Source organism: Sminthopsis crassicaudata, chromosome 1 (genome assembly GCF_048593235.1).
Source record: "Sminthopsis crassicaudata isolate SCR6 chromosome 1, ASM4859323v1, whole genome shotgun sequence".
Lineage (NCBI taxonomy): Eukaryota > Metazoa > Chordata > Mammalia > Dasyuromorphia > Dasyuridae > Sminthopsis > Sminthopsis crassicaudata.
Window position 1 is genome coordinate 701,383,039 of NC_133617.1, and position 12,655 is coordinate 701,395,693.

The following is a 12,655-nucleotide window of genomic DNA, read 5'->3' on the forward strand; positions in this document are numbered from 1 at the left end:
ATGTACCCATTCTCAGAATCATGTTTTTAAATAATTGAAAGAAATGCCACATTTCAGTTAGAGATTAGTGAAAATTAAGATGTTAGTGAAGAATTATTAAATATTTTGTTGTTCAGTTATTTCAATCATGTCCGATTCTTCATGACACCATTTAGGTTTTTTTGGCAGAGATATTGAAGTGGTTTTGCCATTTCCTTCTCCAGCTCATTTTACAGACGGGGAAACTGAGGAAATGACTCAGTTACAAAACTGGGAAGTGTCTGACACCGCATACGGATTCAGCAAGGTGATTCTTCTGGACTAAAGACCTAGCATTCTATCCACTGCACTAGCTAGCTTTTTCTATTAAATATTAGAAATAAAGAAGCTAATGGAAATAAAGATTTTCCCATCCATTCAAGTGAACCCCAAGTCAAGAAATTCTGATCTTGTCCAATTCCTTGATTTTAAAAGAAGAAAATGTTTCTGAGCTTGAGACCAGGGAACTTTCTGCCATATCATGATAGATTGTCACTTAACAGTATGGTTTAAGAGGTACCAATACTCCCAAATCCCCTCCACCCACCAGGTGATTTATACCTGAAGCAAAATTTCACAAAAAAAAAAAGGCTTTTCATTCCAAATTGGGGAAGATTCTAGATACCAATAACTTTGGGAGAGGGAAATCAGCTTCTTGGTCATACTATTGTGTAAATGGCTGGACACAACAGAGCCTTTCCAGAGAGTACATTTGAAGTGAATGAAGTGCCTAAGAAAGGGAAATGAGTAAAGAAAAGGAGCTGAGAGAGTACCAAGGACAAACCACAATTTTGTAAGGGCTGATGTGGACCACGGTGCTACTTTCATTAACGCCCATCTATATTCAGTGCCTCTAAACCCCTCAAAGGGCTGGTGTGTCCTAATGTCTGTTGGCCAGGTGGGACTTAGAAAGCCAGGGGAAGCAGGAAGATGGATATGGAAGACCTGAGCCATGTTAGCAGCTTTTTACCACTCTATTCATCACAATTACTACAATAACATGCTGTGGCACTCTCGCCAACTTTTAATGTGTTTCTACATGAACTTAATGCCGCCATTTATCTTTAGGGGAGTGAATGGAGCTGAATTCCCTGTCTGCTGGGACAAACAGTTACAAATTGCAGCTAGGCTGGTCCAGGAGGAAGAGGGACTCACTAAGCCAGTTAATGAGGCTGCAGGGCCAGCAGCTATGCTGATGAAAGGGAGTTGGAAATTTTGCTGAGCAAGCAGCTCTGTCCTGACTATTCCAACCATAGGGACTGCTCCTTAGCTAAGGCGTCTCCTCTGGAAAAAGATTCTCACATTCTGGATTTAATCCTAGGCTTCAGGGTGCATGATGACATGTCATCTTGGGTCTACAGATTTAGAGCTGGGTGATCTCTGAGAGGTCACTGAGTCCTCCTTCTACTGAAACAGTAAATGATGGTACCTAGAAAAGATAGAACATCTCCAAGGTCAAACAGGTGGTGGAATGCAATTCCTGATACTGAATACTGAAAGCATTCTTTCTACTTTACCATGCTACCCAGGAAGACTGAGAACAATCCGTGATCAGGGCTAGGACTCAGTCTATGGTCAGGGTTAGAGGGTTCATTTGTGACCAGGGTTAAGATTGAATTCATGGCCAGAAAGAATTGGAAACTGAGTGGCTGCCCATCAGTTGGGGAATGGCTAAATAAGTTATAGTGTATGAGTGTTATGGAATATTATTGTTCTATAAGAAAAGATCAGCAGGATGATTTCAGAAAGGCCTGGAGAGACATTGGCTAAATGAAGTGATGAGAACTAGGAGATCATTGTACACGCAACAACAAGATTATGCAATGATCAGTCCTAATGGACGTGGCTCTATTAAGCAATGAGGTGATGGAGACCAATTTCCATAGATTTGTGCTAAAGAGAGCCTTCTGCATCCAGAAATAGGGGTATAAGGACTGAATGTGGATCACAACATAGTATTTTCACTTTTTTATTGTTATTTGCTTGCTTTTTGTTTCCTTTCTCATTTTTTTCCTTTTTGATCTGATTTTTCTTGTGCAGCATGATAATTGTGGAAATAGATATAGAAGAATTGCAAATATATATAGAAGAATTGTATAACATATATTGGATTATTTGCTTTCTAAAGTGGGGGTGTGGGGGAAGGGAGGAGAAATAATTGGAAGACAAGGTTTTGCAAAAATGAATGTTGAAATCTATGCATATATTTTAAAAATAAAAAGCTAAAAAAAACCCAAGGCCAGAATTAGGGGGCCGTCTATGATTGGGGTTAGGGATTAATTTGTGATAAAGATTGGGAATCCATCTGTAATTAGGATTAGGAGTCATATTGTGATAAAGATTAGGAGTCAGTCCATGTTTATGTTTTTCCTATGGCCAGGGTTAGGAGTCAGTCTGTGATCAGTATTAGGGCTAAGAATGTTCTTGGGATTTGCAGATGGGTGTTTCTCTCATCAAGAAATGCTTCAGCTTTTTCCCTCTGAGTTAAACTCCCACCAGTACCTATATCCATGGCAGGCCATTCCATGTGCCCTCCACAAAGTTTTGGAGTCTTCCCAGTGGGCATTGTATCTGTCTTTGAAGTGGCCATAGTATTTCTCTGTTGAGCTTCCTCTGTCGATATCAGGTTGAATTTGGGAATCCATCTTTCTGGAACGGACAGCCTTAGCTTTGCCCTCAGCAGAGGTCAGGAGCATTGCTCTCATCCGTTCCATGCCACCACATTCTGTTGGTTCAGAAGCGACGTTGCCCCCAGATGCTCGTTCTATCCTCCTCTGCCCTCTACCCTAGCCCAGCCACTTGCCTGTGATTGAGCACCCCCAAAGGAACTAGCTCTCCAGCCCAGGAGGGTGATCAAAGCAGAGCAAGGCAGGGGCACCTTGGTGAAGATTAAGCTCCCAGTCAAGGTTGAAGGAGGGGACAGTTTGTCCCCGACAATCCACATAGTGTATAGATGCCCAGGGACAATCTTCTAATTGTAAGATCCTGCTTTAAATTTTCATAAAATATTAGACCTGGAAGCACCATTAGAGATCACCAGGAGTCCTTAGCCTGGAGTATGTGAACTTATTTTGTTTGAATTTTTAAAAATATTTCCATAACTTAAATATGATTAATTTCCCTTATAATCACCTATATTTTATTTTTATGCATTTATAATCTTATTCTGAGACAAGGTCCTTGGATTTCACCATGCTGCCAAAAGGGATCCACAACACAAACAAGATTAAGAACCCCAAACTAATCCAACCCTTTAATTTTACAGACAAGGACCCTGAGATGTAGAAATGGGACTGTCTTGCCCAAGGTCCCCCAGGTTATTGACAAAGCTGAGAGCAGACTCCTGTTGTTAAGGCATTGTTAACATCCCCATGGTTTCTCTTCAAGTCACAGGACATAATTTTCAGCTAGGTGAAGCCTGTCTACCCATTCTTCTCTCTAGCATCATTCTTCCTTCTTTGACATCTCACTAGGCACTTTAGGAGACCCCCTTATATGGCTTTTGCCAATAGTACTTTGTACTCCAGACCTTTCTGTCTCACCTTCTCCCCATCAAAAAAATCTGGAGTATCTCATCTCCTTGCCCACCAGAATCATAGGATCATTTTTTTTTGAATGAGAAAGGACCTCAGAGATGTTCTAGTGCAGTTTCTCCGCCCCCCACCCCTGCCAAAAAAAAAAAAAAAAGCCAAGTGATTTGGCCATGGCAGAACTTGAAATTTGAATTCAGATCCTGTGATTCCACTTTCAGCTCTCTGTCCCTTACAGTATATCTGTGGTTAAGATGAGGGGATCAGCCTGTGGCTAAAGAAAAGAAAAGCTACCTCATTCAGCCATGGTCCTGACTTCATTCATGTTGGATACAACCACTGAGATTTCAAGGAGTTCTGGGAAAGGAAGAGGAAGAGGATGCTTAGAGGCATCACTGAATAAACAAACAGATCCTCTGACAACTTAAATGAGAAAGGAGATCTGCAGGCAAAAGCCATTTTGTTTTACAGATAAGGAAACTGAGCCCCAAGGGAGGAACCTAATGAAATCGGTATTTAAGGAACTTTCTTTTGTATAGAGGGTGACTTGGCAGGAAAGAGACTGGAAGCAGACAGATCAATTAGGAGGTTCTTGTAATGGCCTAGATGGGAGTGCTGAGTCCCTAGAAAAAGGAAGTAACAATGGAAGGGGAAAGGGAGAAGGGAGATGTAGAAGAGACATTATAAGAAACCTTATTAGCTTAGAAGTGATTTGGAAGCCTCTCCCTGCTATCAGAAGTGAGGGCTGGCTCATGTCCTTACATGAATCAATTCTGTTATAAATTAATATTATACTTATAGGATCATAGATTTGGAACCAGAAGGGGCCTTAGAAGTCGTTCTTGTCCAATTCCTCATTTTGTTGTTATTGTTCAGTCATTTAGTCATATCCCGACTCATCATGACTGCATTTCTTGGCAGAGATCCTGGAGTGATTTGCCATTTCCTTTTTATTTACATATTTACAGATTAAAGGCAGAACCTGGATTTGAACCCAGGTCCTCTGCCCCAGACTTGTATCTCTTTCTACCACTTAACACTGATGTGTAATTTCATAAATGTGGGTTCTCAGTCCACTGATGCAGATTTCTCTCAATCCATAACTTGGACAGTTCAGTTGCTAAATCACTATTTCTAAAAGTAATCCTAGGGACAAAAACTTTTTCTAAAGTTTCTTGGAACTTAGAGAATTCAATTCAGTTAACATTTATTAATCATCTACTATATGTTAGGTACTGTGTTATAGTGCTAGTACTTATATAGTAGACACATACATAGCTCTCAAGCTTGTACTCAAAGTTCTTCCATCTTGATTGCATTTGCTAGGACATTTATAAATTCAAGATCACCCCCTACCTTCATGAAGGAAGAAAACAATAGTAGACTTGCTGAAAAGGAAATTTAGATCTAATGTAAAAAAAAAATCCCTAACAATTAAAATTTATTTTCTCATTTATTTTATACAATAACCTACGGTTTGAGCAAGGCAGGAATTATTAACTAATTAATTAATTATTAATGACATTTGATAGATGGAGAAATTGAGTCCCAAAGAGATTAAATTCTTTCTCAAGAATGTGTGTGTATGTATATATCCTTGTGTGTGTGTGTGTGTGTGTGTGTGTGTGTGTGTGTGTGTGTGTGTTTTGCTGACTGTTTGAGTACACCTCTCTGAGAAAAGTTGCAGAAATAGAAGAAGGGTCCTTACCTGGGAATTCCACATAACAATGAAGTCACTAGACAGATCCTTACAGCTTTTACATAATAGTCGTTTTTGGATATATACCATGGCCCTTCCAATTCCTCTCTTATAACAAAAAAAAAAAAAAGAAAGAAAGAAAGAAAAGAAAAGAAAAATCCAGCTAAGCTAAACTGATCCAATGCCTGAGAAATACTACAGGCAAAATTCTGCGCCTATAGTCCCCAATCTGTATCCCAAAAAATTGGATATATATTTAATTACCTACATACAGTGGAAAGAGCATTGGCTCTGGAGTTAAAAGACCTGTATTCAAATCTCACCTCTGCTGCTTTCTACCAGTGGAACCTTAAACAAATAATTTAATTCCTGAGATAGGGTTTCCTCATCAATTCTAGGATTCTAGAATTCTATAAAGCTGCTCTGGGTAGAGCTCCAGCTGTCCTTGTTCAAGGACCAACCTTGATTAGAATCAGTTCCACAAGGTTGGCCACTAATTGATGAAATTTTTGACCCTAGAAACCCCCCAGTAGGATAGTGGAAGAGCCAAGATTGATAACTAGGTTTCCTTGCTGATATCTAGTACTTTTCTGCTTTAGCCCTAGTGTCCTTGTACATTCATACTCCCTGTTTAACATGCTGGTCCTTAGTAAGGTGCAATCATCCCTTGGGAATAAGAAGAGATCCTACCCATCATAAATAATTTAGACTGAAGGAGAACAGCTCCTGAAGAGATATACATATCCTTAAACTGATTTATTTCTGAGCTGAATGCCCGTGATCCCAAATCTAGCTCATCCAGCACTTCTTAGAAACACATGTCCCTAAATTACTTGAAGACTTTAAAAAGAAGTGAAATACATGCAGTCCATTCTTACTTAAAATTATTCTTCAGGAAGCTTCCTTTCTACCTGCTTTCCCATTATTCCAAGCCCCTTCCAGGAACCTGTCTATCCCTTCTAAAGGGAAAGGGAAGATCGCATAGGAAATAAAAATTGGGAGTCCCCTGGGAAGAGAAAATAAATTTCCCAGGAAGTTTTGAGGGCCCACCCTGAGCAAAATTATGACAAGGGATCACATCTTAAAAAGTTAAAGCTGTAAGCAACCTTTTAGTTCTAAGTCCTTATTTTACAAATGAAGAAACCAAGACCCAGGAGGAGGAGGGGAATCACAGTTACTTTAGATTTAGAAGAGCACATTTCTTATAGCAACCTAAGGCTCACAGAGTCTTTTCTTCACCACGATGAAAAAAGTAGAAAGTATGAGGGGGTATTTTTGGAGGATTTTTTAAAAATTTCCACTAAGGTCCTAGGACTGGTATGAGGGAAAGCCCTCACTGAGACAGGATTTTTACCCTGCCCTAGAAAGGAGAGTGGTTTGACTACCTAGGCCGTTGGCCAAGTAACCAGTGTCCAGCCTTGTGCTCCACCTGACCTGATTTGTTAGTGTCTGTGCCAAGCCAGGAATTCCATCAGCCCAAGCAGCTCCCAGTGAGGAAACCAAAACAGATTCAGATAGGCAAGTATTCTGCAATTCATAATCTTGGAGAGCAGCCTGGGGCATGAATCTTAGACTCCTAGATTTAGAGGTACCTTGAAGTCATCTAGTCCAATGCCTTCTTGTTTCTGTTGAAAAAACTGAAGTCTAGCAAGATTAGGTGCTACAACCAGCATGTTTCTGAGGAACGACTTGAACCCCACTCTCCCTCAGAATTCAGCTCTCTATACAAAAATCTATTCTGCCTCTAAAATATTAGTATCATACCCATTAAACTGAAGAAGAAATATTTGTTCAAAGAATGAAGTAATTTTCTTACATTCTCAAAACTAGTGTCAGTATTGGGATGTCAACATAAGCCTTCTGACTTTGTCAGCATTTTTTGTAATAGACCAAATGAATATATGTGAAAATCAAGGCTATATCCTAGGTCTCCCAAAACCCAGTCCAGTAATAGTTGAAAATGAAAATGTTTTAAATACATTGAAGTTTATAAAGTGCTTTATATAGTAAAACCCTAGACTCATCATTTGGCAGCAAGGTGGTACAGTGAATAGAGCCAGGCCTGGAGTCAGGAAGACCTGAATTCAAATGCAGCCTTAGATACTTATTATTGACTGTGTGACCCTGGACAAAGCATCTTACCCTGTTTGCCTGTTACCTCTCATCTGTAAAATGAGCTGGAGAAAAAAATGGCAACCACTAGAGTATCTTAACCAAGAAAACCCCAGATGAGGTCACCACTGAACAATAGCTTTCTCTACCCACTGAGCCACCTAGCTGCAGCCTGGCACATACTTAAGTGTTTAAAAGATGTTCGTGGAGTGACTGGCTGTCTCACAGAGTTGATGGGGGGAAGTAGTCTGTGATCAGCCTGGAGTACTAGGCTGAGCAGGGAAAGAATTTAAATTCTCTAATATGGGTCTAGAGGGGAAAATACTTAGCTCACTTTTAGACATGTTGAGTTTGAGATGCCAATAGAACATTCAGGTATAAGATTTAACAGATGTTTGAGATGTTGATTGTTGATTTGGGAGTCATCTACAAAGAGATAATGGTTCAACCCAAAGGAGCTGAGAGCTCCAAGAGAGAAAACATGATTGTGAGCTAGAAAGTGCTTTACAGATCTTTTAGTCCAAGACTCTCAGTTTACCTAAACTCAAGTTTAGAAAAGTTAATGTGTAATTGCTAAGCTCACACAGGGATCAAGCAGCAGAACTGAAATTGGAGGCCAGATTTTCTGCCCTGAAATCCCTTGCTCTGTCCACTTCTCCACTCTACTTTTCTCTAAAGGAAATAGTCAAGACCTTGACACGAGTCTGTAGCAAACTATGTGTGCTTGTGACAAGTGTCTCTGCACCCACCCTCCCTCGAAGCCTTCCTGGCCCTACATCTGTCCAAAGCCAGCCCATTTCATTTTCCTACAGTTGAAAAGGATTTGGTGAACACCCTGCTTTCCTCCCCTCCCTTCCCATTGCCTCCTCCAGCTTCCAAGAGCCTGGATTTCTAGAATTGTTCAAAAGCAATAGTCTTGGTCCAGTTTAACAAGCAGCAGGTTCAAGACTGTCCTGTTGGGACTTCAGACACCCAGTGATTCTAATCTCTCTTTGCCCATCTCCCTTTGGTTGCAGTGCCTACACGGAACCATACAAGGTCTGCCCGATCTCAGTGGTGCCCACAGAGGATGTCACATCCGATGAGGAGCAGAAATCCTCAGAAGAAGAAGAGAGCAGCCAGCGGGAGCCAGGTCTCACCCACAAGGTAAGAAGATCCTCTGAGTTGGGGAAGGATCTGCTCATCCTGGTTCTGAAGTAAGGGAGAGGGGCTGGTTCCCAGGAGAGACCAGAGGATAACTGGGAGATTATCCATCTCATTCTTGTCCCTCTGCAGAGAAGCTAATTATTCTAGAATGGTACAATGCCAAAGTCACACAGCTAGCTAGTGGGGCTTCAGGCTCGGGGATGGACTCTAAAGCCATGTCCCACTAAGGAAATGAGATTCAGATTTAGCTAAGATGTGGTGAAACTGGGCTGAAAATGGATCTCCTAACTCCAAATTCAGTGTTCTTTCTATTACAGTCAAAAAATATTCATTAAGCACCTAATATATTCAAGACAACTTGTGTCAGAGATACAAAGAGTGAATAAAGCAATTCCTAGTCACAAGGTTTAGGGAAGATAGAAGCCTCTGTCTGTGTGTGTGTGTGTGTGTGTGTGTGTGTGTGTGTGTGTGTGTGTGTGTGTGTGTCTCTGTCTTTCATGGTCCTGGCTGGGGACTATGACCTCAGCACTACTCAGCTGGGCTGGCAGCATTTTTAAGAGGCATGGGAAAACCTACTGGGGTTCACATCAGAGCTTCCATGTCACCTTTTCATTGTTTCTCTCCTCCCAAACTTCATATTCTCTCTAGATTTTTCCACTTTTCTTCTCTATATCTGGAACCTGACTAAAAGTAAGTTTATTGGATGGAGGGAGCCCCCCCAGCCCCAGCTGTCTCTTTCTCTCTGTCTCTATCTCTCTGTGTGTCTGTGTGTGTGTCTCTGTGTGTGTGTGTCTCTCTCTCTGTCTCTGTATCTATCACTGTCTGTCTCTGGCTGTCTCTGTCTCTCTCTTTTTCTCTCTCAACTCCTCCCATGGATTTTTGGTGTTTCTGCATTTGAAATGTCAATAAAGCTGATTGCAATGGAAGTCACCATAGGTAGATATCAATGTTGCAGTACTTTGGGCTGGTTGTAACAAAGCTGAGATGGAGAAGGGGAGGAGAGGGGAATTGGGGGGGAGGGGATGTGTGAATAAGACCGTCTTCCCATCTAAGTGACAGCTCTCTTATTTAAGCACTTCCATACTTGCAGCTGCATTCTCTTAGCTTAGCAATCTGTGGGGCAATCCAGGGAGATAGTATTAGTCTCATAGGCAGAGGAGGCAGCTGAGACCCAATGACCCACCTATGGTCTCATGACAAGTAAGCAATACAACTCTGGGACTAAAGGCAGTACCTCTGGGCTCTCTCAGTCCAATACACTTACTTCCTAGTCAGGTCCCAGACATAGAGAAGAAAAGGAGAGAAAATATGAAGTTTGAGAGGAGAGAAATAATGAAAAGCTGCCTGAAAGCTCTGGTGAGAAACGCCAGTAGGTTTTCCCATGCCCCTTAAGAATCCTGCCAGCCCAGCTGAGTAAGGTTGGGGTCATAACCCCCAGCCAGGACCATGGAGAGGGTATGGCTGACCTCATCTGTGAGGGCAGATGGAAGGAGGGCACTGCCGAGCTGGTCCTTAGCTCCTTTTCCATTCAGGTCTCTGCTTTCTCCTAACCCAGAAGAGAAACTAATTAGACACCACAGGATTCTTTCTCCCTTCACAAGGAAGGAATTTGGAAGAGGGACAAACGAATTATTTAGAGAATGATGTATTCTTTTTGTCTTTCAGCCCTGGTTTCTATTTCCTATTCTCATTTCTTCTCTCCCTTTTCTTTATTCTCTCTTTTCTTCTTCCTCCAGTCCTCTCAAACATTCTCCCTTCCTTTATCTCTTCGACATTCTACCTCTTCCCTTTCCATCATCCTTCTCGGCCTCCTCTCCCCTTGTCATTCACTGCTCCCACCTTTCCTCCTCCTTCTCCTGCTCCTCCTCTTCCTCTTCCTCATTCTCCTCCCTTTTTCCTTCCTCTTCCTTTATATAGTTCCCCCTTTCTTTTCTGTTTTTCCCTCTTTGAACTCTTCATCTTTCCTTTTTCTTTTTTTCTTTCTTATTATCTCTTCCCTCTTGCTTATTCCTCCTCCCTCATCTTCCCCTTCCCTAATTTTTTTCTCTTTTTCATTTCTTCAATCTTTTCCCCTCTCATCCTCTCCCTTTCCTTTCTTTTCCTTTCCCTTCCCTTCTTCCTTTTCCTTCTCTCCTCAACTGCCTTCTCCACATTACTGGAGTTAGAGGCACTGCCATTTGAGGGGGGGGGGTGATTGAGAAGAAGTCAGGGATTGCCTAAATTAGTATATGCATTTGGAAATGAGCTCACCACAGCTTCCTCTAGCTGCCCCAAGGCACAAAATCTGGACCCAGAAATAAATGGGATGGCTTGCTTGAGGTTTGGCTCACTCCCTTGTTTTTGCCTGAAGGAGTGTTTATTGGAAGGATCTGATCTACTCTTTCCAGAGCTCTGGCAGCTTCATTTGAGAATGAAGCTTGAGAAGTAACCCAAAGTTAACGATTCATATCTGGGAGATGGAGAATACTGACTGAACTCGAGATTTACCAGGATATGGGTCAACAGGCAGTTATCATGGTCTTCTGATTGGCACTTACTATTTGGCCACTCTTGTCTCTTCTCCCCTAGAGAGACAATTGACAAATTAAAGATGTCTTAAGGCTCCTTATGACTTTAACCTCCAGAAAGGGGTGTCCCCAACTATCTCTTACTGTTGTCCACGCTTAGATTTTCCCACCTGCAGCTGAGATACTGCAAACTCTGTTTCTAGCCCTTGAGACTGCGATAATGAGACAAGCCCAGATGAATGGAGTGTTGGATGTCCGAGAGACTGCTTCAGAACCACCTCTAAGTATCTTAGCTGCATTCACTTTGGGGTGTTTGATGCATAATAAATCAGTCAGAGAGTGACTGTTTTATTCCTTTTACTCTAGAATACAGGGATCCCCACTGTTTTGGTCCATTTGATCTTTCTTCCATTTGTGTCTGAACCCCGACTTTCTGTATAATTGAGGATAGTTCCACCTGGCCCTGTGGCTACCTCCCTCCAGAAACAAGGATCCCACTGAATCTCTCTTCCCAAAAGGCACTTCTTGTGTCTTAATCTTTCCATTTGGGAAGTAGAGACAAGAAAGTTTATCTCCAGCAACATCTACTGAGCTGAGAGGAATCATGGGATCCTAGCTGAGTTGCCTCTGAGAGGAAAATTAGTCACTTACTTTTAGGAGGGCTTGAGGCAGAGAAAAGCATCCCAGTCTTTACAGGCAGCAAGGGACAAAGTGAATCAGGGGACATTGTGGCTGTTCTGAGAGTCCAGAAAAACATACACAGACATTAATACATACATACAAGCATGCATGTATGCATACATACATACACAACATTTAAGTTGAAGGAAACAGAAAATAAGAGGCAAAGAAAGATGCGAAGAGAGAAAGAAAGACAGAAGAGAGGAGAGAAAGAGAGAGGGGGAGGTAGAGAGAGAGAGAGATTGAAATCAAAAGAATTAAAAATAGAGCTACTTGTAAATGGAAGCATTCAGAGTCTGGCTGACACATTGCCCCAGACTGACAATGAGTCTGGCTCTCCAGTCTTCTGGGGGCTTTTTAAGGTTGCAGCTGCAGTCAGAAAAATATCAGCCCTTAGGGGAGCATCCTTGAAGCAAGACCCTGGCTGGAGCCATGATCTTAGAGGCCAGAGCTGCTCTAGGGATCATGCACCCCTCCTCCTTTGCTCAGCAGTCACCTCTTTGGGTCTAGTTGCAGAGACACCATGTATTTATTTTCTGGTTTCTTCCCTCCCTTACATTCCCCTTTCCATTTTTTTTTTAATGTATTGCCTTCCCTCCTTTGATTATAAGCTCCTTGAGGACAGGTTCTATTTTTCTTTTTCCTTCTTTGTATATCCAGAGCTTAGCTCAGTTGTAAACACCTAATACATGTTTGTTGACTTGAATTGTTGTGGTAGTAGCATATTTAGGAAGGAATAAGTTTTACTTGGATTAGGCAGGAGTAAGCTTCAGCCTGAGTTATAAGTCAGTCAGTGTCCCCTGCATTTACAACAGTTCTATCCTTCTTCCTCTTCTAGTAGCTGTGGATCCCAGCTCTTTCTGACCATTAGAGTAGATAGGCTAACTATCAGATAATCTCTGAATATAGTATATGGAGTATTTCCCATAATAATGTGCTCTTTCATTTGTATCATCCTTAAT

The 12,655-nt window shown here is 41.6% G+C and overlaps 1 protein-coding gene across 1 annotated transcript in view; it reads left to right on the forward strand.

Annotated features, from left to right (window-relative positions):
• The window catches only part of FGD5 (FYVE, RhoGEF and PH domain containing 5), a 176,027-nt gene that overhangs the window by 88,505 nt on the left and 74,867 nt on the right, over window positions 1-12,655 (forward strand). The window contains 1 exon segment of the mRNA XM_074283826.1: window positions 8,376-8,505. Coding sequence (XP_074139927.1) covers window positions 8,376-8,505 — 130 coding nt within the window.